At 50.5% G+C, this 24,041-nt stretch overlaps 3 protein-coding genes across 14 annotated transcripts in view; 1 reads left to right on the top strand and 2 right to left on the bottom strand.

Moving 5' to 3' along the window:
- Positions 1–4,359, top strand: part of CNOT1 (CCR4-NOT transcription complex subunit 1) — a 102,526-nt gene extending 98,167 nt beyond the window's left edge. For 5 of the 6 annotated variants that reach the window (XM_030299130.1, XM_030299132.1, XM_030299135.1 and 2 more), the window contains exons 45-49: positions 579–728; positions 1,684–1,864; positions 2,423–2,555; positions 3,715–3,849; positions 4,004–4,350. In XM_030299130.1, coding sequence (XP_030154990.1) covers positions 579–728; positions 1,684–1,864; positions 2,423–2,555; positions 3,715–3,849; positions 4,004–4,082 — 678 coding nt within the window. In that variant the 3' untranslated portion in view covers positions 4,083–4,350. Of the gene's footprint in view, positions 1–578; positions 729–1,683; positions 1,865–2,422; positions 2,556–3,714; positions 3,850–4,003 lie in introns of all 6 variants that reach the window. The other variant, XM_030299133.2, reaches the window with a different exon arrangement.
- On the bottom strand, positions 4,269–9,827 carry SETD6 (SET domain containing 6, protein lysine methyltransferase). 2 transcript variants are annotated; one of them, XM_030299138.1, is made up of 9 exons: positions 9,750–9,827; positions 9,417–9,515; positions 9,199–9,343; positions 8,979–9,120; positions 8,649–8,843; positions 8,398–8,518; positions 6,779–6,959; positions 6,462–6,604; positions 4,269–6,310 (listed from the first exon to the last, which is right to left on the bottom strand). In XM_030299138.1, exons 1-9 carry the CDS (start codon positions 9,774–9,776, stop codon positions 6,005–6,007), a joined length of 1,359 nt encoding a protein of 452 aa, XP_030154998.1. In that variant the 5' UTR covers positions 9,777–9,827; the 3' UTR covers positions 4,269–6,004. The 2 variants fall into 2 exon arrangements, with proteins under 2 accessions (XP_030154998.1, XP_030154997.1); XM_030299137.1 differs by having other exon boundaries at positions 8,979–9,343.
- A 1,160-nt stretch (positions 9,828–10,987) lies between these two features.
- The window catches only part of NDRG4 (NDRG family member 4), a 43,715-nt gene continuing 30,661 nt past the window's right edge, over positions 10,988–24,041 (bottom strand). For 4 of the 6 annotated variants that reach the window (XM_030299144.1, XM_030299139.2, XM_030299141.1 and 1 more), the window contains 14 exons: positions 21,701–21,806; positions 21,359–21,479; positions 21,212–21,274; positions 21,034–21,094; positions 18,223–18,309; positions 18,087–18,143; positions 17,670–17,773; positions 16,733–16,789; positions 16,604–16,655; positions 15,826–15,873; positions 15,597–15,632; positions 15,437–15,488; positions 13,963–14,001; positions 10,988–13,117 (listed from right to left, as the gene is read on the bottom strand). In XM_030299144.1, coding sequence (XP_030155004.1) covers positions 12,963–13,117; positions 13,963–14,001; positions 15,437–15,488; positions 15,597–15,632; positions 15,826–15,873; positions 16,604–16,655; positions 16,733–16,789; positions 17,670–17,773; positions 18,087–18,143; positions 18,223–18,309; positions 21,034–21,094; positions 21,212–21,274; positions 21,359–21,479; positions 21,701–21,806 — 1,038 coding nt within the window. In that variant the 3' untranslated portion in view covers positions 10,988–12,962. The remainder of the gene's footprint in view (positions 13,118–13,962; positions 14,002–15,436; positions 15,489–15,596; positions 15,633–15,825; positions 15,874–16,603; positions 16,656–16,732; positions 16,790–17,669; positions 17,774–18,086; positions 18,144–18,222; positions 18,310–21,033; positions 21,095–21,211; positions 21,275–21,358; positions 21,480–21,700; positions 21,807–24,041) is intronic. The other 2 variants (XM_030299140.2, XM_030299143.2) reach the window with 1 other exon arrangement.

Raw genomic sequence — 24,041 nt, forward strand, 5'->3', positions numbered from 1 at the left:
TTTGATAGCAAGTTAATTTTTGCAGAACGTCAACCAAGGTTTTGGGCCAGTCATTTGCTGGGTGGCCCCGATTGCACAGAATTTCAGAACAGACGTTTATAATACCTATATTCCACAGGTATTTTTTGTGTGTCACCCTGATGCAGCTATTGTAATTCTTATGTATTTTGTATTCTTTTTCTTTCACATGCATTTTTTTTAAAAGTAACAAGTATGATGTTCTTTTCTTCTGAGGCATCTTTTCAAAGACTAGGGCTCTTGGTGAGTGAGCAATATCTCCTCTGTACCCTTACTTTGAAATCCAAGTCCAGGAAAAAAATAACTAGTGCTACACATTATTAGGCTTGTTCACAGACGGTACCTATCCTGCCTTAATTTAGAAAGATGATTTACTACAGAATGAGAGATTCCTACCTTTTATAGATTTTTAATTACAGATTAATAAAAAGTGGCAGCTCTTTGTAAGATCTTACATTGTATAGTTTTAGAAAAACAATCCTACTTTTTAGCACAGATGGAATTTGCTGTTAACTCCTACATATGCTTCTGGTTTTGATTATTGTATTTATCTGTGGCAGGTGGATATGTTAAGTGAAATTAACATTGCACCCCGGATTCTTACCAATTTTACTGGAGTGATGCCACCTCAGTTCAAAAAGGATTTGGATTCCTATCTTAAAACTCGATCACCGGTCACTTTTCTGTCTGATTTGCGCAGCAACCTACAGGTTAATTGGTTTGACTTAAATTTTCAGCTGTGTCTGTGAGTGGTCTATTTGGGAGTCAACCAGATTTAAAAATTTCTCATGGTTGGATGAGATTCACTGAATTATGCATTATACTAGTTCATCTTATCAATGATACAAAGCCTTAGAAGAGGCAACCAGGGGAACTGGCTGATTTTCTGTACGAATACATGGCTGATAATGGTTCCCTTTCAGTACTCCCAGATGATTATTGTTGTTTTTAATGTTTGTTTATTTTTGAGAGACAGACACAGAGCATGAGCGGGGAGGGGGAGGGAGACAGGGAGGGAGGAAAGGGAGACACAGAATCCAAAGCAGGCTCCAGGCTCTGAACGGTCAGCACAGAGCCCAACGTGGGGCCGGAACCCACGAACCATGAGATCATGGCCCAAACCAAAGTTGGACACTCAACCAGCTGAGCCACCCAGGCTCCTCCCACACCCCATGATTGTTCTTAATAAGGGGATTCTGTCTTAGTTTGCTGTTTTAGAAAAGGACTTGAAATCGTGTGGTCTTTCCACACCAGAGTACCATTTTTCCCTCTCTCTAGATTATTTTTTTCTTCAAGATTTTAAGAATGCCCCATACCCAACATGGGGCTTGAATTCACAACCCTGTGATCAGGAGTCACACACTCCACCAACTGAGCCAGCCAGGCGCCCCTCCCAATATTTTTTATCATTGAGATAATAGACTGACTTTATAAACTGTACTTTTTTGCTGGCACCTGTTAAAGCTTTGCCTTCCTGTTACTGACACAACCACCCATAGACAGATGTGTTATTTGTTCAGCAACCTCACAAAGTCAAGTAAATTTCTAAAAGTTAAATCCCAAAGAACACTGAGAGCAGTTCAGCTTTTCTATGAAGGCGTAAAAAGGGTTTAGAAATAGTGAGTCCTCTATGAAAATAAGGAGTTCTCTGTTTTGTTCATTTAGGTATCCAATGAACCTGGCAATCGTTACAACCTCCAGCTCATCAATGCACTGGTGCTCTATGTAGGGACTCAGGCCATTGCACACATCCACAACAAGGGTAGCACGCCATCAATGAGCACGATCACCCACTCGGCTCACATGGACATCTTCCAGAACCTGGCTGTGGACTTGGACACTGAAGGTGAGTGAAACTAGCCAATTCTCAGAGTTAAGTTCTCTGTACTGTTTGCCACAGTCTGGTCATAGAAATACTTTGTCATAACAGGCATATAATATTTTGTTAGTCTGTTTATGGCTCTGGCTATTTTCTTTTTTTGGGTGGTGGGGAAACTCTTGCCGTGAGTGTATAGTGGAGTTTTCCAGAGGCTACAGGAAACAATACTGGAGCAGACTGAACACAGGATTAGAAGAATCCAGCTGTCTCCTATTAAATGACATTAAATAGATCTGTGAAATTAGGGATATTCTTCCCTGATTTTTTTTTTTGGGGGGGGGGAATGCTTTTATTAACATGTATTAATATGCAGGGTATCTGTTTTTAAATATTTCTAAAAATTGTAATGTGGAAAATAAAAAAATATATCTCCCAGAAGTGGAAACCTGAGAACCACTGGTTGAAACTAAAGGACACGGGAAAGGCCAGGATCCCAAATCCAAACCCTAGCCACTCAGAATGATGTCTTTTTGCCTTGGCCTCTCAGAGCAAGTCTTTAATAAAGTTTGTTTTCTGAATTTCTAGGTCGATATCTCTTCTTGAATGCAATTGCAAATCAGCTGCGGTACCCAAATAGCCACACTCACTACTTCAGCTGCACCATGCTGTACCTTTTTGCAGAGGCCAACACTGAAGCTATCCAAGAACAGATTACAAGGTAAGGGAGAAGTTTTTTGGATGATTCTCAATGGTTGCCTCTTCCCCTTAACTTATGCATCGAGTGTGTTTTCTGTGCACTGTTTGTTGAGATCTTGTGTCCATTTAAAACATCTTTTACATGTGGGATATGGGATACAGTAGTGAACAAAATGTACATTGATTCCTACCCTGGTAATTAGTCTGATGGACCCAGAATTACAAGTAGAGAATTGCAAATCATAATCATTGCTAAAATAAAAAGGTTTTGACAAAAGGTATAGGTATCTTGATTGAAAATCAAGTTTCTCTCAGATGGTAGCAATAACATTTTTATCCAGAGTCCAGAATTCACATAGGCCTATTAAAAGGCATTTTGTTAAAGAGTTTGGGCTTTTTCCTTCATCCTCTAGGTTGAAAGGTTTGAAGGAGAAATAGAGGATTGTACTTGGCGTTTTCCTAATGATAAACTACACCAGAGATTAGGCAATGGGTGGATTCTGGTGAGAGAGATACACATTTTAGAAACCGGACCAGACTTTAAAAACTTGTCCCTAGGGGCGCCTGGGTGGCGCAGTCGGTTAAGCGTCCGACTTCAGCCAGGTCACGATCTCGCGGTCCGTGAGTTCGAGCCCCGCGTCAGGCTCTGGGCTGATGGCTCAGAGCCTGGAGCCTGTTTCCGATTCTGTGTCTCCCTCTCTCTCTGCCCCTCCCCCGTTCATGCTCTGTCTCTCTCTGTCCCAAAAATAAACGTTGAAAAAAAAAAAAAAACTTGTCCCTTCACCTAATAGTTTGTGTGTTACAGTATCTCATTAAATAATACCCTTGATTATTTTCACACATACCCAGGTAGTATTAGAATTCATTTCTTTTCACTGGTTGTGCATTCCTTAAGTAGCTTTCTGTGAGCCATGTAATCTGATACTATTATCCTTTAACTTAGAAAACCTAGATTTGTATCCTGCCTTTTCCAGTTAGTGAGCGTAGAAGACTAATTCGGAATCCACCTGCATTAACTGCGATAGATCGTTTAGACCTTAATCCACCTGTCTTCAGTAAAGCTAGTAACTTTTGCATGTAGTTTAGTAATCAAGGAGAAAAGATAGGAATAAAGGTAAAGGAGAAGTGTTCATAAATTTCTAGGTTTCTCTGTGCATTAACTCATCTTTTCTTCCCTTCAGGGTTCTCTTGGAACGGTTGATTGTAAATAGGCCACATCCTTGGGGTCTTCTTATTACCTTCATTGAGCTGATTAAAAATCCAGCGTTTAAGTTCTGGAACCATGAATTTGTACACTGTGCCCCAGAAATTGAAAAGTGAGTTCAAAGTGATTTGTCTAAGAATGAAACAGATGATGGCTCTAGCTAGGGTGGGTGATTAAGAGGGTAATAATAGCCAGAGCTAATGTGACACAAGGGATTGCCAGGCCTCAAGTTTTATCACAAACTTGTGATTGTCTCTATTTTTCAGGTTATTCCAGTCGGTTGCACAGTGCTGCATGGGACAGAAGCAGGCTCAGCAAGTAATGGAAGGGACAGGTGCCAGTTAGATGGAACTGCATCTCTGCTGTAAATGTGTCAGCCTGGAGGTCCCACTGCACCAAGTTCATAAACTGGCTGAAGAATCCTTTCAGCTCTTCCTGACTTTCCCAGCCCTTTGGTTCTCGGGTACCTGCCCCAATTACTGTTTGGGTCAGCTTCCTGTGTATGTGGGCACGTTCCAAAGTTTAAATGCATTTTTTTGACTCTTGGCCAAAATTTAGAAGATGCTGTGAATATCATTTTGAACTTGTGTAAATATATGAAAGAGAAAACTTTTGTCTGGAACTTCTTGGGTTTGTGCAAAATGTGTCCAAGGCAAGTAGATAAACTTGGTACCTGCCCAGCTTGTAACTGAAAAGGCTGCTGATGCCATCCACTTGTCTGGGGACAGAACAATACAGCTCCATGTCTTCTGACATTCCTGGTGTCCCAAAGAATAGCAAAAAAAAGCCAGTTTAAATATTGTGTAACTTATTTTTTTAATGTGGACAGGGGACCTTGAAAATCACAAAGTTGTTAAAAATGTGTATGTGCTACTATTTGGTATGCTTAGGGGACATGGGAAGAGCTCACAATTGAGATCCCATGGGTTTTTGTTTTGCCTCTTCCCCAAATCTAAAGCCGACTGCTGGGAGAGCATCATTTTCTCATTTCTACTGGAGAACCTGCCCCCTTAGGCCCTGCAAGATGCAGTCAGCTCTTTTTATAACGTAAAACCGGACCAGGCCTAAAAGTGCCCCTTTCTTCTGATCCTTGTAAATTGTGGGAAAGGGAACTAATAGTGTATGAATTGCCCTTCCCCATTATCCCAGTAAATAGCCCTATATAGGCTATGTTGAACAACAACAAAGTCAAAAGGACCAATACAGCCCCTTTTGTAAGCATTTTGAATGTTTTGTAAATGTATTGGTCCACGTGTTGTATTTTGTAGCCTTTCTAGTTCCTGGGCTCTAGCTCCCATTACTTGTATGTGTATGCATACTGTAGTCAAAACATTAAAGTCATGACACACACATGACTCCACTGTGCCTTTCTCAGTAGTATCAGCAGCCAGTGCTGGTGGTGAGGAAAGTGGACAACCCAGCCTCGCAGAGCCTGTTGCCAATGGGAAACGTCACTTCTTGCTGCATGGTAGATCACTTACATGAATCTGGCATCTTTAAACAAGCAAGGAAGTGAATTTTGTAGTGTTTCAGCTGTAAAAAAATCATTGGATCAGGTTTCTATGGTTAAATAATTACAAAACATTTTTCATACCCTCTGTCCGCATGGAGTTTTGATAATATATCACATATACCGACTTGTTTTAAAAAGTTTTTAAACTTTACACTATTTAAAATAAAATATACCTTAATAACTCAAGTTTTATGGCCACAGAGGACAAAAAGTTCAAGACTCAACAGCAGAAATCGTAATGGGGCTTGAATGTCATTGGTGGCTTAGGGTTTCTTCCCTTACCGGTGGGCTGTGCCATGTAGAGGAAACTTCAGACTCCTGAGCAAGTACAGTAGTTGTTGAGTGCCAGTGCCATATCATACCCTCTAACAGAAAATGAAGTCTTGGAGTGGGGGGATGCTTGCTCAAAACAGACCCAGGTCTACCTTCAAAGTCCACGTTGTTATCAAATGCTAGACTACAACAGGAACCTATTACTATCACATTTCTTCTAACCTTTGGTTCAGACTGAGAACAAAACAGCTATAAAATTCAGTGATCTTAGTAACAGCAATCTGCAAGTCTGCTGTACCCAGTCCTTAAACAGGTCACCCTTATCTCAGTTACCCCTAGCACACCACCTTTGTTACTTTTCCTGTTGGTATTTATTAAAGGAAAAGCAAAAGACCCAGATTTTCCTTTTTTTTCAAGCATCAATGAATGTGAGCTTAGAATAAAGTTCTTGTGGATGGTCTTTCAGGCAACAGGGAACCTGCTAACTTGTCAGTTCCAACAACTGGTGTAAGATCATCTTCTGACCATAGCGAACCTGCAAGGCCTGCTGTTCCCTCGAGCTGAGTTTGGTGTAGACCTCCTTGTTACTTAGTAAATCTTGTTCAGATTTTAAGTCTGTGGCATAGGTTTGCAGGGTCAACAAAACACTGTCCCGAAGCAGCTGTCTCCATGATGCTTTCAGCCTGGGGATATTTGTGACTGTCAAGCTCTCCTCTTCCCTTTTATCATCTCCCCATCCATCCTGGTCTTTAAACTCTCTGAACTCCTCAGCAGGCATGCATAGTACCTAGAAGCAATCATTGGGCCCTTTAATTTTGAATCGCTGAATTTAGAGAAAAGCCAGACCTGTCTTGGCAGCATTTAAGTGTCCTCTCCCTCCATCCCACCTTTCCTCTTTCATGTAGTTCCAAATATTTCATCTATTCTCAGCCCTTTACCTTGAGTGTGGTGGTCAGTTCCTCTTCAGTGAGCACCTCCTCCCGCCCAATTACAAAGGCTCCCTCTTCCCCTACCATCTCCAGTTTGCATAAGAAATCCCAGCGTTCATACAGTAGGAGCCTTTCAGCTTCAACTTTTGTTCCTGTAGGTAGAAAAGCAATGTTGTGTAAGTCTCCATATACCCACCAGTTCATTTCTTCTTCCATCTACCCCACCCAGTCTACCAAAAAAGGGGCAACTGCTATTTAAGAGCACTTGGGGTGGGGACAGAGACACGTCCATCAGTGTAGTGTGCAAGACTTAATCCAACACTCACCCAGTAATGCTGCTTCACGAACTGTCACCATCTGAATGTCAGCTGTGTCATCCGTGTTGTCGGGATACGGTTCAACAAAACCATACATATGAATGAGTTGCCAATTAGCCATTTGTCCATAAGTGTTGAAAATTTCATGGCCTTTAGGAATGGGCTGAGTGGCCACCATCCGAAGACAATTCTGGGGTGGAAGGGAGAAGCTGGGACTAAGCCCTTCCCTGGCCAACCCACGAAGATAATTTCTGTTTTAGGAAAAGCCTCCGGTGGGTGCAGTTCAGCAATGGGACTGATGATACACCTTCCAACATTCTACCTTTTTAGTTCCTGTTAAGATCCTGTACAGGCATACCTCAGATTGTCCAGGTTCAGTTCCAGAGCACCACAAAAGAGCAAATAATGTTAAAAGACAAAAAACCAAAAACAAAAGCCAACTTAAATGAATTTTATGGCTTCCCAGTGCATATAAAAGTGATGTTTATGGGGTGCCTGGGTGGCTCAACTGGTTAAGTGTCTGACTTTGGCTCAGGTCGTGACCTCACCTCATGGTTCGTGCATTTGAGGCCCAAGTTGGGCTGTGCACTTACAGTGTGGAGCCTGCCATGGATTCTGTGTCTCCCTCTCTACCCCTCCGCAGCTCACATCCTCTCTCTCAAAAATAAACATACGTTTAAAAGATTTTTAATAAAGCTTATGCCATACCGTAGTCTACTAAGTGTTCAACAGTATTACATCCTAAAGAACAGAAAAATGGGCTTTTCTTGCTAAAAAAAATGCTAATCACTGTCTGAGCTTTCAGTGAGTTGTAACTGCTGGGATGAGATCACCAGAACAAATATAGCAACAATGGAAAACTCTGAAATCCTGCAATTCTTGCAGTTACAAATTCTTCCAAAAGTATGACACACAGACATGAAGCAAGTACTGTTAAAAAAGCAGCACTGACGGACTTGCTCAACACAGGGTTGCCACAGACGTTCAACCTGTAAATGCAGTATCTGAAGTATAATAGAACAAGGTATGCCTGTACAGTAGGATGAAAGGGGTAAAAGTCGCTGGGTTTTAAAATTGAACAATTAAACCAAGATCAAAGTAGAAATGGCAGATAGAGGCAAAAATTAAAAAATAGCCATTTCCTAAATTTTGATTCCATAAACTTGGATCTGATCTTGCAACTTTCCACATAGCAAATGGAATTGATATACCCTTGATATCAAGTTAGATTTGACCTATGATCATTCCCCTTTCCTCCCTCTTCTTTCCCCAAAGTAGTGACAGTGTATCTGACCCAGGCTGCTGTCCACTGGGCCCCAACACGATCTTGGTTCACTGGCACTGCACAAAGGAGCCAACCAACCTCTAGCACCAAGTAAACGGCAGTAGCTTATTACAGAATTAACCACAACTTTCTCTGCGGGTTTTGAAGTTTTGTGTTCTACTTCGTTGGAATACGCAAACTCAAAGTACATAACAGAAGAACTTCACCTACACATTTTTAGCCTGAGGAGAATGGAGCCCACCGAGCCCAACTGTCAGGGCAGCATCAACGACCAGCACTGGTTTGAATCAAATGCCTGATCATCAGTGCACATAATAACAATAACTGAGAGGGATCCACTCACTGGAGAGTATTCTAGATTGGCATTATGATTGGCTAAGTGGTTTAGTATGTCTGCAGCAGGCACCATCAAAGGGGAGTTTGGCTCCTTTTCATCCTCCTCTTCCTCCAGTGGTTCCTGAAAGCTGCCACAGAGAGAACTTTGCTAAAGCCCAGGGTAGGGTGAGAGACTGGGGTGTGGTTCACTGTTCTTTCCCCTCTCATCCCTCAACTGAGATCTAAAGAAAGGAGTCCTTCAAGGTTCGGCTCACTGACCTGTACGCCATCACAAGAGCCACGAGCTGGTGGTAGAGTTCCAGGGAGCGAACCCTGGGGCTGAAAAGATCCGGGTGGGCTTCCATGAACGGCAATACGATGGAATAGTATTCGCTGCGGATGTTGGCCAAGTCCTTCTCCACCGCCTCGGGTACGCCCGTGCCCTGCAGCAATCGCCGACGCTCCTCCTCAGGCCTGCGGTGACACCCCAGCCAGGCTCCCTTCACACACCCTACCGGGACTAGCGCTCGTGGCCCCGTCCCCGGGCCAGGGCGGAGCGAGCCGCGAGGCTACGGGGCCGGTGCTCCCCGCCCCCACCAAGGCTCTCACCAGAACATCGGGTGCTCCAAGCGGCCTAGCTCCGGCCACATCGCAAAGTAAGGGCTCCAGGGCGAGGCTGGGGCCTGCAGCTCGTGCAGCAGCGCCAGCAGCAGCGGCACCCAGCCGGACTGGCTCTGCAGCGCGCCTCGCTCTGAGAGAGACACAGAGGTGAGAGCACCGGCGCGGCCCCGCGGCACGCCTCCCCGTCGCACCCCGCCGGCGCACCCACCTTGCTCCAGCAGGCCGCCGATGGAGCAGGTGTGCTGCGACAGGAGCGCGGCCCGCGGCACGGCAAACAGCAGCTCCCCGGGCTGCACGCTCTCCCGGGCCACCATGCCGTAGCCGGCCACCGTGCCCTGCCGGCTCACCGCCACCTGAGCAGGGGGAGCGGTGGGTCAGGGCTGGACTGCGCCCCAGCCGCGTCCGCCCGCACCCCCGCCTCCTCACCTTGGGACTCAGCTCCAGCCCCACCCGCCGGCACCAGCTCAGGAAGCCGGCCACAGGGTCCGGGTCCGGGTCCGCGTCGCCTCCCACAGGCCCCGCCACCTGAAACGAGTCAGCGCGGTGGGGACGGTCCGCCCAGGAGAACGCGCGGGAAGCGGGAAGGCATCGCAGCATGCGCGCGGAGAGAAGTTCGCTCTGGGTGGGGGAGGGGACAAGGAGGGCGGCCAGGGACCTGCGCTAGGGAGCCGCAGGGACGCGCGGGACCGCACTGCGGGCGGGGTAGGGGCGAGCCGCAAGGGAGACGGGCAGGCCCCGCTCCGGCCCCCCGCAACTTACCCGCCGGCGCTTTGCCCTGGTAGCCATGGCGGAGGGCGCGCGGCCCAGCCGCTCAGAAGCTCCGCGCTAGCGCTTCCGGCGTCCGGTAAAAGGCCTCTCGGGGGCTGGGCCACAGGCCCCGCCCCGGCGCCACGTGACGCTCGCATCCTGATCCCACGCGGAGGACGAGTGGGGATTTGCACCTGGTCAAATCATTCTTCCTGAGCACATCCTGTGGAGCCCGAGTGTACCCAGTTGGGTTTAAGTCGGGTCCGATAAGGCGTGTCTCTGTGGAGCCTCGAGCCTGGTTCTGAGCCAGCCACACCTCTCCCCTTCGGTCTCTATGAGCTGAGACATTTCGGAATAGAAGTCCGGGTAAAGAACAAAACTCCCGTTTTCCCGGTACCAACCAAGGCTGTCAGCGCACCCAGGTGGGCGACCAGACTGCCTTCCTGATCTCGAGTCTCCGTTAGCTACGGTCATCTAACCGTTTTACACGGAGCAGGTTGTCAATGTGCGTGCGTGCGTTTCGGAGTGTGGTGGGTCAGGTTGTGTGTGTTTCCGAGGGGCAGGGGGAGGGTTCCCAGAAGTAGAATAACCCGCCTCTGCCCGCACTCGCTAGTATATCCGTTTGTCATCATTTGCATAGCACATGGTGGGTTTTATTTTTATTTAGATGCTTCTTTATTGGTTGACACATAGCAGGTATGCAATTATGTATTTATTGAGTAAATGAGTGAATGAGTCCGAAATTTTGGTTAAAACCTGGGAAAGTAGCATGCTGTTAAGTAAATGAAGCATTGAATAGAGAGTGTTTTGAAGCCAATGCCAAAGCCAGTTCTCAGCTTTACAATATTATTAGGGTAAATTCCTTCTCCTGAGGCTCCGTTTCCTCAGCTGTGAAACTAATATCTACCCTATGGAATTAATGTAAGAATTGACAAGATAATGAATGTGATCAGAACAGGAAATAGGTGGGGCACATGGCTGGATCAAAGTCGGTAGAGCAGACGACTCTGAATCTTGGGATCTGATTTCAGGGTCCTGAGTTCAAGCCCCAGGGTGGGGGTAGAGTTAAAAAAGAAAAAAAGAACCAGAAATAGAAACATGGATGGACACTCCTACATATGCAACCCCATCTAAACCTCAAGAAGCACCAGCCTCAATGCTGCCTTCTCACGAGCTTCCTATGATGGGCCTTGTGTCACCACACTCAAATTCTTCTTAGTTTATTAGTTTTCCAGACACTTAACTCTTAATACTTTGACAAGGGTTTTTATTTGTTTTACATTTTGTCGTCTCAAAGTTTCATGACATCAGCCACCAGAATACACAAAATTAGGTTCTTCGCTTTATATAGACAGGAAAATAATAAACTCCATTAAAAGTTCACTTTGACCAAAGAGACAACCTCCGATGGAAAACCACACGCAGGAAGACCCAATATACATATATATATATATAATGTATAGATATTTATAGATATCTTATCTGAAAGAAGACAGAAAAAAAAATCCAAGATTTGCAGCGCTATCTACAGTTAAGAGGGATTAATTCTACCAGCTTTTCAAACAGTCACATTTGATATTCAAAGGAAGCACGTGAGTGAATAGAACTGGGGACAGACTAACACTCCACCAGGCTCTAGAGCAGTCTAGTAATGGCTTAAGATTCTAGAAGGGGGTGATATGTGCAGAAATGTGGATGCAGGTGTCCTCTCAGCCTCAGAGCACCCCACACGCAACTGTCCCCTCCATAGTACTGCCTTTATCATTGCTCTTTCACTTGTTTTAGAGTTTGTGGCAATTGATTTAGGCTCCAAGACAAGTGGCTCCTGTTTCTGGGCCAGGAGATTCTCCCTGATGGTGCAGGTGGGTTGGATGTGTGTGGCTCAGTCCTGGGCTTCAGGTGAAAGGAGGGGACTGGGGTACATGGAGAGCCTTTCTCCTCTGCCTGGACCTTGTTCTCTTTTGGAACCTCCACCTCCCACCCCAGGACCCAGCAAGCCCCAGCCCAAGCCACTCCAACAGTCCTGAGATGGTGATGTGGGCCTGCAGAAGTCTCACTACCTTAGACCATTTCTTTCCAGATAAAATCTCTTCTTGCTTAGTGATGCCCACATAAAATGTTGGCATAGCTTGACCAGAACTCTCCCTAACAACACCAAGTTTCTGGTGGCCTTGGACACACTGCTGCTGATTGGGTTGTCCTCCATGGAACCTGGGGACAAAAGAGGGGGTCTGCCGGGAATCTCAGCCACTACTGTCTCTAGTCACATACTGGCTCCTGAAGGCAGACACCGTGAAGTTCTCAGGGGTGCATCCGACCTTCATGGGCTATCCCAGCATTTAAGTTCAGCCCCCAAGTCAGGCCCCTATGGAGATACAGGATCAGGTGACTTTCTACCTCAGGGCCTTGGCTCAGACATGGGACAGGGCCACGAGGTGGTGGAGTGTGTGGGCTGGGACAGTCTGTGGGGTTCCTGCCTGTAAGGTCCTCTGTGTTTGGTCTTCCTGGAGCAGAGAAACCCTGTTCAGCCCCTGCCTGCCTGTCTGCCTGGCCCTACATCACCAGGCTAGCCCAGAGAGCACCAGGAAAACTGCTGCCTGGTCAGAGCGCCCCCTTGTGGCTATGGTTCAGATGATTGTCACATGTGCAAAAGACAGAAACAGATGTGCTTGGTGGGGGAGATGGGGAGAAAGGAGCCTGCAGAGCTCCAGGGCCCCTACCTCCTAGTGCTCCCCTGTGCTGTCTCCTGTCACCCCGGTGCCTGAGCTGGACCCCATGCTCCTGCTGTCCCAGCACACCACCTCAAAACCCCATCCCATCTTCAAACCTGCCCTGCCCATGGGGGTCATCCCATGCTTTCTTCAGTCCAGGATATTACCCTGGATCCTGCCCAGAGAAGGACTTGAACTCTTTCCTTAGCAGATCCCCTTCCTCCCTGAGCCCCGCCCAGACCGTGGGGAGTTGGAAGAGGGGCCTAAGTCAGCCAAGTTAACAAGGTGAGTGAGGTGGGGGTGGGGAGGAGCGAGCCTCTCAAACCATCTGGAGACCGTTCTGCTGCAGCATCTAGGATGAATCCCCTCACGTTTTTAACAAAAGAGAAGTGAACCCATTTCCTCCCCCGGCCTTCACAAAAATAAACTAAAGGGAAAATGAGCCGGCGCGAGGATGCCAGTGGGACGTCGATGCGGGCGGGGGCAGGTGGGCATCTCTGCCAGGCTAGGGGCTTCAACAGGACACCTCCATGGTGTGATTGACCTGGCCCAGCCCCTCGCTGCTCTCCGAGTGGGTGCAGGCCTGCGGGCGGCTGCCATCCACCGAACCGGCACTGGTGAGCGACGCGGTACGAGAGCGGGCGAGGCGGGTCATGCTGGCCGAGGGCACTGTGGGCAGAGATGGGAACGGGCATGAGGACTGGCAGGCGGGTCTGGGTGCCAGCAGGCAGGAGAAGGGTTGACACAAGCAAAGCGGCAAGACCCGTTTTTCCAATGGCACAGAGGCCCCTCCCAAGCCAGGGCTCTGGCACCTACTCCATCAAGCCGGAGGCATGCAGCACCAGCGAGTGAATGAGCCAAAGAGGGGGGGACCGGGCACCCCGCAGAGGCCAGGAGGACCCAGCTCACAACAGCTGGCCAGAGCTATGGCCAGAATGGGGTCACTGCCCGGGTACCCCTGAGCTGCTACAGGGACGGGACAGAATTCCAGCGATGCCCCCCCTCAAGAGGATGATGGGACAGGGGAGTGGGACTACTTCCGTGAAGAAGGACTAGGTGTGGTGGCCACAAACTGCCCTACATCCAATTTCTGTCCTTATTTGGAGTTTCACGAGCAAGACGCTCAGGGGCAAACTCCACCTCCCTGAACTCAGCTGGCCATTGGTCCAGCTGGGGCATGGTCAGACACCCTTGCACCCAGGGCCAGGCCTAGGCTTTACCTCTGAGAGGCTCTGGTTCCAAATGCCTGAGCTCTGAAAGCCACGTGGCCCATGGCCACCCAGAAGCCAGACCGCTCTGAACCCCAGCCAATCTAGAGCCCTGACATGGGACGCAGCCCACTAGGTCCAGGATCTGTGAAAAAGCACGACTCTTTTGGGCTTTAGGAGGCGAGCGGGACACAAGAAAGTTCCAAACCACAGCAAGATGAGGCCCGGCCGCAGCGCTGCACAGAGGAAAGAGCAGGGGGTCCTGGGGTGGGGATCCATGCATCAGGGGAGGGGCCACAGGGCTACCTGCTCCTCCACTCAGCCTTCGGTCCTTCAAGTATGCAACTAAGAGAGAAGACAGAGCCAGAGGGGTGGGGCAGGGTGGGGGGAGACACAGAACACGGGTGAAGAGCGTGATCCGGCGAGGCCAGGGTGTTGCGAGGGTCAGGAGAGAAGACAACAGGACAGGAACAGAGCGGGCTGGGGCAGGGCCAGAGCTTTAGGAAGCCCCCTCCTGCCCACCCACTGAAGCAGCAGCCCTGGAGGGAGCCCTGATCCCACGGTGGAGGCACTCATCTTGCTTCTCCAGCCTGGGCTGTGACCCTGAGGGGCTCTTGGTGACAGGGCTAGGGCCAGCACCCTCACCCTTCTTCTGGGCCCCAGTTCCCCCACGTACAGAATGGGGGAGGCCTGCACAACCTCCTAAATCCTGCCCAGCTCTCAGGCTGCCTGGTGGCATTTTGCCTGGGGTCCTGAGAACATGTCCCAGCCCAATAAGCTTTGCTGGTCTACCCATCCCACAGATGCTCACGGGGCAGGCCCTGGGCTCAGGCCCAGCCACAGAGCTCCTGCTGTGGTTCGCTGTTGGCTTTGGCCTCTCTTTGCCCTACATCCCCACAAGAGGCTGGCAGGCTCCTGGGGGGCCAGAGGGATTTCCACTCCTGGCTGGGCCCCCAGTTTTCCCCCACGGGCCTGTCCTTCTAAGGAGGCACAAGCTCCAGAGGGTAAAGTCCAGGGGGGAAACAAATTCAGGGAGAAGAGTTTTGCTTCCAGCAGGAGAGCCAGGTATATGGGGGAAAGGGGAGGAATCAAGGAGATAAAAAGGGTGTGTGCATGTGCATGTGTGTATGTGATTTAGAGGTGCCCATGAGCAGTCTGGGGATATCATCCCTGCACAAGGGGCAGTTTGGAGAGGGGAGGAGAGTGGGCATAGCCACCCCTTGGCCCCTACTCCCTTGGGGTCTTCATATATGCAACCCCCAGGTTTGGCTGCCTTGTCTCTCTCCTAAAACCCAGGTGGCCTCACTTGCCTTCCTCACGCCCTAGATTCCAAGACCACTCTAATGTCCCTTGCACCATCCCACCACGTGTGACAAAAGCCCTTCTCAGGTGCCATAGGCCTGGCGGGGAGCTGGTGGTATATATGACTCACCTGTAGGCAGGCTTTCTGGGCAGGACTCAGCCCTGGGCTCTCGTCCCCCAGGGCTGGAGGAAGAGCCTTACCGCTCCAATGCTGCTAGGAGAGCACTGTCCCAAAGCCCCTCCAAGAGCAGAGGAGAGCCAGACATAGCCTGGGATCATCTACTTACAACGCAGGTGGAGACGCCCTAGAGGGTCCCCCGTCATGTGGGGAGCATGTGGGGAGTGGCACAGCATGTGGGCCCTGAGAACACAGAGCTCATATGCCCACAGGCTTAGTGCCACCTGCCACCGTGTGCCAAACCCACTTTGCTGCCTGCCCACCGGTCTCTAGGGCGGGGGCAGGGGGAGGTATACTTACTGTAGCCCATGCCTTGCAGGAAATATTTGAAAGCCTCAGTCAGCTTCCCTGGCTGCAGGACAGAGAGACAGTACATGCTTTGACTGGCTGCCTGGGATTAGGGGAAAAGGAGGCTTCCCCCACTTGGGCCAGATAAGGGAAGGAGGGCCAAGAGTCTCACCTGTGTGACTTGGGGGAGCCCCCCGGAATCTGCCATCTGCAGGGAAGAGAAGGGGGTGAGCTGAGCGGGGGCCACCCCACACCCTGCCCAAGCCTCGTATACCTAAACAGGCTGCGCTGACCCGACACGCTGTCCTGCTCCCGCCCTGGATGGGACCCCAGGCAGGCCCCTCCCTGAGGCTGGGCCCTTGGCTGAGGAGCCGGCCTATGGCTGGGGAAGAAGGCCTCACCTTCAGGAAGGTCGTGGTGGTTGGATCCAGTTTGGAGTTGCACTCCACCTAGGGACAAGGTCAGCAGAGTAAGGCAGCCCCAGCCCCCAGGGTATCAGGGGAGCCCCTGCCCCAGTTGCTAAGGCAGGTTCTATTCCCAGAGCTGAGAGGCTCTACTCGTGAGAAGGGTGTGCAGGGGGCAGACACGGACTGACACCGGGGCCCTGGCTGAGGCTGCCCCACGCCCGCCAGGCTGCCTTCTGAAAGTCAGGCCCCTGCAGATCAGGAAGCAGCGCCCCAAGGGACCTGAGATCCTTGGACTCCACTCATAACTGCTGGCCGGACGATGTCCTCACGGGGAGCCAGGGCCACCTTGGTGGCAGTGGCGGGCAAAGTGCCAGGGACCGCGGGTTCAGGCGGTGAGGTGAGGGAGGGTCAAGGCTCAGCAGGAGACTGAGGCCCCTGCCCGAGTCCCCATGGCCACAGCAGCACACACCGCATTCCTCCAGGCCCTCAAGCACAGGGAGGGTGTGCTAGTTTCTGTCACACGGGGGGCTACCCTGGTACTCCTCACCCCAGGGACGGGGTGGCCATCAGGTGGTCTGGCCCCAGCTCCCTCCCGTCTCCACGCCTCCCTCACTCGAAGGGTGGGATTGTGCCAGGTGGTGATGCATCATGGCAAGACGGTGGGAGGTGGGGTGAGAAATCCAGCATCCAGTGCCTGGCCCTGCCAGCCAGAGGCCAGTGATCTCTGTACTCCTGCCTCCCACCCCCAGTCAGGACACTGTCCCTCACTCACCACACCGTCCTCAGCAGGCGCGTTATCCCCGACCACCAGCATCACGGGGCAGCTGCAGACACAGAGGACAAGGGCTGTCTGGCTTGGGCGTGGTGGGCAGGGACAGGCTGGGGGGTGAGGGGCACTCACCGGAGTGTCTTGGCATTGGGTACTGTTCCAGGCCGGTTAATGTCCAGGTCTCTGCGGCTGCAGGGAGAGGCAGAGGTGGGCATCTCAGAACTGGATCTGAGGCGGTTGTGTGCCCCAGGCCTGCCCCTGTTGTATTCCAGCCTTACCTCATCCTCCCACAATGGCAATTATGGCCCAGCATCCCGGGCTGGTCCCAGAGTTAGGGTTTACGGTTATTGAGTTGTCTCAACTATGGAAAAGGCTCTAAGAGATCCCAGTTAGGGGTAAACAGGGAGGCAGGGACCTGCTCTGCACAAACAGGGGTCTTCAGGCCATGCCTCACACGTAACTTCTTCTCAGACCCTGCAATTCATGCCAGGTGGGCCCTGAAATTTGGCTCTCCCTCCCCCTTGAAGCACTCTGACATGCACCACCACCTGTGCGTGGGATTCCTGGGTCGTAGAGGAAGGCAGGGCCTAGCCTCTCATTCTCCACTGTTCCTCCAGCACCATGCACACGGCAGGTGCTTAATAAACATTTGTACGAGAAAAAGAAAGGAGGGAAGGCCAGTGGGCTCTAAGGAGCACAGCTTGAAAACCATGGAGTTCATCCAACCCCCCCGCCCCTCCTACAGATGTCAGCCCTGAAGTTCAGGCTGGGGGCATCAGGGATGCTGCCCAGCTTCCCCCACTGCTCCTGGCCGGCCAGCAATGCCCCGGGGGAAAAGGCGTGGAAGAGCCCAGAAACCAGAGCTGGAAGCCCTACCCTACCCTCTGTCCTTCGAGGGGTGTGACCTTGGGCAAGAAGTAACTCTTTTCTTCTTGGTACAAGTTGTTCATCTACAAGCTTGGGAGAGCACGTCTCCTGCCTGCCTCCTTCTGTGACTGGTTGTACCGAGGGGACAGAGGGGGCACTCTGTGGCCTGGTGCTGCGGAGCTGGTCCCCAGGCCGCCCGCACCTGTTGTACATGTTCCAGAAGAGCTGCAGGTTGGCCTGGTTCACCACGTTCCCGATCTGCTGCCGGTAGCTCTGCACCAGCTCTGTGTTGCTCACCAGCTCCTCCTGGGCTCACGGGATAGATGGGGGAGGTGCACGGAGGGGAGCGACAGACAGGGATGTGGTCTCAGACGGGCACAGGTGTCCCAGACAGAACCACCCTCGCCCCATTCCCAGCAAGTGAGGGAGGAGGCCTCCCACGTCTGTCTCAGGAGAGTAGAGTGAGACAGATCAGATGCCTCATGACCCCAACCCAGATCCCCTCCTGGTAGAAGCCCCAGGTGCCCCTGGGAGTAGACAGAACCAGGCCCTCCAGAGTCTCCCAAGGATCCCCAGTTCAGCCACCACTGCTGCTCCTGTGGGGGCCCCACCCCCTTACCTGGCTGAAGAGGTGGGATAGCACCGTGTCAGGTAAAGTGCTGGTCAGGCCGGAGAGCTGTGGGCCGGGGTGGAGGCCAGTGTGAGTGCCGCCCCTCACCACCACCACCCCCATCTGCTAGGTGGACCATGCTCACCTTGGTGGCCGCCCAGTCGATCCAGCCTTTGCCGTTGGGGTCAATGTTCATCAGCACCAGCCCCTCCACCAGGTCGGGGAAGATAAGCTGCCATGAGAGGAAGACAGAGCTTGGGAGGCTGGCTAGTATGTAGGGAGCCCCAGCCTTCCCACCCGGCAAACGGGCTGTAAGATGCTGACTCTGCCTATCTCACAGGTGGTTGGGAGGGGCCGAGGAGGAGGACGTGCTCTGGAAGGGCTTTGAGGAGCCGCAGACGCCTCCACTGGCTACAGATGGAAACCTGCCTGCCCCCCACCCCACCCCTTCTGGCTGCCTCTGCTCACCCTCTACCCCATTCGGCACCTTTCATTATTCTTTGATTGGTTTCGAGTCTATGCCTATGTCACTGTTTTCCACCCCTTTTAACAGGTCTTTGAATCTGTTTGATCTGTTGTAAAACTGAGGATTAAACATCCTCAATAAAACATTTTGTTTAGGGGCACCTGGCTGGCTCAGTTGGTTAAGCCTCTGACTGTGGCTCGGGTCATGATCTCATGGTTCCTGGGTTTGAGCCTCACATCAGGCTCTGTGCAGACAGCTGTCTCCCTCTCTCTCTGCCCCTCCCCCACTCGCGCTGTCTCTCAAAAACAAAAAAATAAGACATTAAAAAAATTAAAAATAAAAATTAAAAAATAAAACACTTTGTTTCTTTGCTTTCATAGAAAAAGAAGCTCTAGTGAAGTAAGAAACTGACCTTTCCAAAGCCTGTTTTGTGTTTGATGGTAAAAGAAATTCAAATGATCTGTTTCAGGTGTTTGCCCACATTTAGGGGAAAATGGTCATATACATACGACTTTACTATCCTGTCAAGTTTATCTGGGGTGACAGGGAATATATATACTATAAGTATAGTTATATACACTATATATGGTAATATATATAACTATATATATAGTTTCATATATACTACTATATTACTATATATATAGTTTTATATATAGTTATAACGATATAGTTTTATATATATATATATGTATCTATAGATACATATATATATGTATATATATATATATGTATCTATATATATATATATATATATATATATATATGTATCTATAGATACACATATATAACTACTTGTTAGTAGTTAAGTGCTGAAATCCATACTGGAGTTGAAAATTCCTGGTCTTTTCTTTTGAAAAAAGAAACACTTTGAATCCTGAAAATTAAGTTTTTGTTTTTAGAGATGAAAAGCTTGTGGGCTCCTACCCAACACAATGTTTCTGAAATGCAACTTCCTTTAAACCTTCCAAACTTAACGTAAGTGTAATTTTTGGTTAAGAAAGGACTTGTGTTTCAGGCAGCAACCTCTTTGACCTTGGCCATAGCAACTTTTTACTAGACACGTTTCCAGAGGTGAGGGAAACAAAAGCAAAAATGAACTACTGGGACTTCATCATGATAAAAAGCTTCTGCACGGAGAAGGAAACAATTAACAAAACTAAAAGGCAGCCTATGGAAATGACATCTCTGATAAAGGGTTAGTATCCAAAATCTATAAAGAACTTGTCAAACTCAACACCCAAAAAAATAAATAATCCAGTTAAGAAATGGACAGAAGACATGAACAGACATTTTTCCAAAGAAGACATCCAGATGCTAACAGACACGTGAAAAGATGCTCAATATCACTCATAATCATGGAAATAAAAATCAAAACCACGATGAGATACCACCTCACACCTGTTAGAATGGCTAAAATTAACAACACAGGAAACAACAAATGTTGGCAAGGATGTGGAGAAAGGGGAACCCTCTTACACTGCTGGTGGGAATGCAAACTGGTACAGCCACTCTGGAAAACAGTATGGAGGTTCCTCAGAGAGTTAAAAATAGAACTACCCTAGGATCCAGCAATTGCATTACTAGGTATTTACCCAAAAGATGCAAAAACACAGATTCAAAGGGGCACATGCACACCAATATTTATAGTAGCACTATCCACAGTAGTCAAGCTATGGAAAAAGCCCAAATGTCCATGACTGGACATGGATAAAGAAGATGTGGTATATATACACAATGGAATATTACTCAGCCATCAAAAAGAAAGAAATCTTGCCATGCAATGACATGGATGGAACTAGAAGGTATTATGCTAAGTGAAATAAGTCAGTCAGAGAAAGACAAATAGCATGATTTCACTCATATGTGGAATTTAAGACACAAAACAGATGAACATAGAGGAAGGGAAAAAAGAGGGAAGGAAACCATAAGAGGCTTAATGATAGAGAACAAACAGGTTGATGGAGGGAGGTGGGCGGGGGATGGGCTAGATGGGGGATGGGTATTAAGGAGGGCATTTGTGATGGGCCCTGGGTGTTGTATGTAAGTGATGAATCACTAAATTCTACACTTGGAACCAATTTTATCATCTATGTTAACTAACTAGAATTTAAATAAAAACTTGAAAAGACGGGAAAAAAAGCCTTATGTTTAAATATTACCCTAATTACTGAATGAGTGATTAGGATAATCCTTACTTAGTGGCTAGAGCAGTTAGTTGTATGGTTTGCCGCTAAAAGAAACTTTGGCTGTGGATAATGGTAAGCAAGTTATAGTCTAGTATTTTGAGGAAATGTATGGAAAAAGTAATCTCCCTCTTTTTTTTATTTCCTAGGGTGAATAAAAGAAAACAAAGGGCTTTTCTGAGTGAAGAGGAAGTGGGGGGGAGGGGAAGGAGAAGGAAGAAAGAGCAAATGTTCCTATGGTTGAAGGGTGGCCCCCTCCAGGAGACATCAGCCCTGGGGTGGGGGTGGAAGTAAGGAGACTCACTGCAAACTTGGCCAGCACATAAGCTCCGGCTCCTACTCCGATGCCAATCACGTACTTGAACCTGGTGGAAAGCGTGGCTGGTCACTCCAGGGCTCGGGGAGCTACTTCCCATGATTGCCATCAGGTGACTCTGATGGCCCCCCCCCAGCACAGGGACAGGGTAAGGGCAGACACTCACCCAAAGTGCTGTACCACGCTGGGGAGCATGGCGGCCAGCTGCTCCATTGAGGGGAACTGGTACCTGCAGGCAGAGCAGGAGGTCAGGGCCAGGTGCTGCCTGGGGCACAGAACTGGGAAACCTGGAGGGGGGCTCCCCGGTACCTACCCCTGGGGAAACTGTGACGCCCCCACCTGCTGACCAGGGGCATCCACGTGGCACACCACAAAGTGCTTGGTGATCTCCTGCATGTCCTCAAAGTTGAAGAAGGTGTTGAAGCACAGCTTGTCTGCAAAGACACACCTCTCAGCTGTGGCTCAGCAAAGGGGTAGGGAGGCCTGTGGCCCTGAGAGGGAGGGCAAGGCAGAGGTGGTCAGCCTCGTGGCCCAGCAGTGACACCAAGGCCCAAATGGCTAAGGGCACCAAGCTGAGGGTGAGTGGGGATCTCCGGGGCCCTGTGGGGAAGGAGGGGAGGCAGAGGAAGGCAGGATGAGGCTGGGGTGCACTCACGATTGAGGCCCACATCATGGTAGGTGAGGATGGCCGGGCGGTTCCCTTTGGGGGAGCCCCGGATCACCACGTGCAGAAGGCCGTAAGGCGTCTCGATGTCATGTTCCTGGAGGGGAAACGGTACCAGACACTCTGGGCAGCCCTCAGTGTGGCTTATGGGCAGCCTGGGGGCTGTTGGGCCTGTGATGGGCCCTCCACCTCCCAACAGGAGGGCATCTCATTCTCATCACCCCAAGCAGCCCCCAGGGAGAACAGAGCAGACGGAGCACTTTCTCCCAGAGGCATCTGGCACAGGGACAGCATGAGCCAGTCTGCACGGGGAAGTTTTGCAGACTGGTGGGGTGGGCGGCCAGTGCCCAGGCCCTGCTGCCCTTGGCCCTTCAGAGTCCAGTGAAGCTCGTTTTCTCTGTCTCCCTGCAGCCCCTCCAGGACAGTTCTGCCACCCTGGCCTGAGTCGTGACCTCAGCATGTTCCTCCTCCATTCAGAAGGCGAATGGCCTCAACAGCCCTGCTTAGAATCTGCAGTAACCTTCCCCTTTCAGCCAAGCCCAGCCTCCAACCCCCGCACCTGACCCTGGCTCCCACCTCCACACTCTTACTCATGCTGTTCCTTCCACCTCAAATGCCCCTCCCCCAGATCTCCAAGGCCTCCCTTCCAACAGGGCATGGTTAGATGTGCACTCCCACCCCAAAGGCCTTCTTGCAGTGACCACTATAGGATCCTCCTGTGTTCATGCCCTTGGTTTTGTGGCTTGGGGTTTTTAGTCCTTCAGGAAACAGTGCTGGATGATGTAGGTTCAAGACCTCCTCTGTCCCTTACTGTGTGACTCTGAACAGGGTATATACCACTTCTCTGTGCCTCAGCCACCTCTTCCCACGCATCTCACGGGGACCCCATGAGAACGGAAGAAGCTGATGTCTGTGGAGCATGTAGCACTTGCAGAAAAGGAGGCTGAAGTGCTCAGGCGTCCCTGAGCCTTAGGGAGGTGCCCTGCTGGCTGGTCCCTCTGCCAGCTAGTCACTTTGGGCCACTCGAAGGACAGACTCTAAGAGGGTCTGTCAGAGCTGAATTAACAGCCTTGCCCTGCACCAAGGGGATCCCTGTGGGTTGTCCCTGTGAGTTGGAGGCGAAGCTAAGGTCAAGGGCAGGAAAGGAACAACATGTGTGCATGTTATGCATGCATTTGCCCCTTTTGCAGATGGAGGACGCTTAGGTTCAGAGAGATACCATGTTCCTGCCCCTGAGAGAAAAGGAGAGACTCAGGAGGCAGGAGACAGCTTCCTGGGGCCTGGTGTTCTTGGGTCAGGGCTCAGAGGACCACTGTTCAGGCCTGTGTCTCCAGTGGGGAATGACAAGGTGATATAAACCCTATGGCCAAAGGCCACACCCTGGGAGCCACAATTCTGCTGTGAGACCTTGTTAAAGAAACCTGATGTCCTCTAAGTGGTCCCAGGTCCACCACAGCCTCCCCACATCCTAGGCCTGTCCTCCCTCAGGGCCATCAAAACAAGGAACACTTCCTGCTCACTGACTCTGACCAGCCACCTCTCATGTGTCTTCTCATTTACTCCTCACAAGGACCCAAGCCCCAGAGGAGCAAAGTGAGGTTTGGAAAGGAGAAATAACTTGCCCAAGGTCAAGTCCAGAGAAGGTACAGCAGGCCTTGCCAGGTGCCAGCCTCAGAGATCAGGGGTATGAGTCAAGGCTCCACCCAATAGATTTGCAAGCAGGCAGTTTTCCAGAGCTGCCTGGCCCTGCTTGGTGGCAGTGAGGGGTGGGGTGGGGGGCGGGGAGGCATGCAGCATCCTCCACAGTCTCTTAGCTCTGAAGAGCAGGGGTTGGGGCAGGAGGGATGCACAGTGCTATGGAGGGAGGGTGGGGAAAGACTGGGAGGGTTGCGGGCAGGAGGGGCGCCCATCGCACAAGAGCTGCAATGCGCTTCCTGCGGGTGTGAAGGGCAGGTCCGTGTGGGGTCGGCTCTAGCCCTGCCGGGTTCAAGTCCGGGCCCAGGGTGGCAGTCTTCCACCCTCAGACCGCCACCCCCTCAGACTTCCACCCTCTGACTGCGCGTGAGGGGGGTCTACCCGCCTCCCAGCCCTGGTGTGACCACAGCAACACCATCACCGGTGCCTGGGCAATGCTCTCCCTGCTAAGGCTTAACTGCCCGGGGTGGGATGGGCTGTGGAGGGCAATGGCCCGGTTGCTGGGCCTCTGCGGCCCAATGACTTGGCTGAACCCTCCCCGGCAAATCCAGGAGCTCAGACCCAGCTCAGCCAGATGGAAGCCCAGTGTCCCCGCTCCTCTGGGTCCTGCACAAGAGGGGTGATCCAAGGGCCGCGG

The sequence above is a fragment of the Lynx canadensis genome, chromosome E2 (assembly GCF_007474595.2).
Source record: "Lynx canadensis isolate LIC74 chromosome E2, mLynCan4.pri.v2, whole genome shotgun sequence".
NCBI classification, from domain to species: domain Eukaryota; kingdom Metazoa; phylum Chordata; class Mammalia; order Carnivora; family Felidae; genus Lynx; species Lynx canadensis.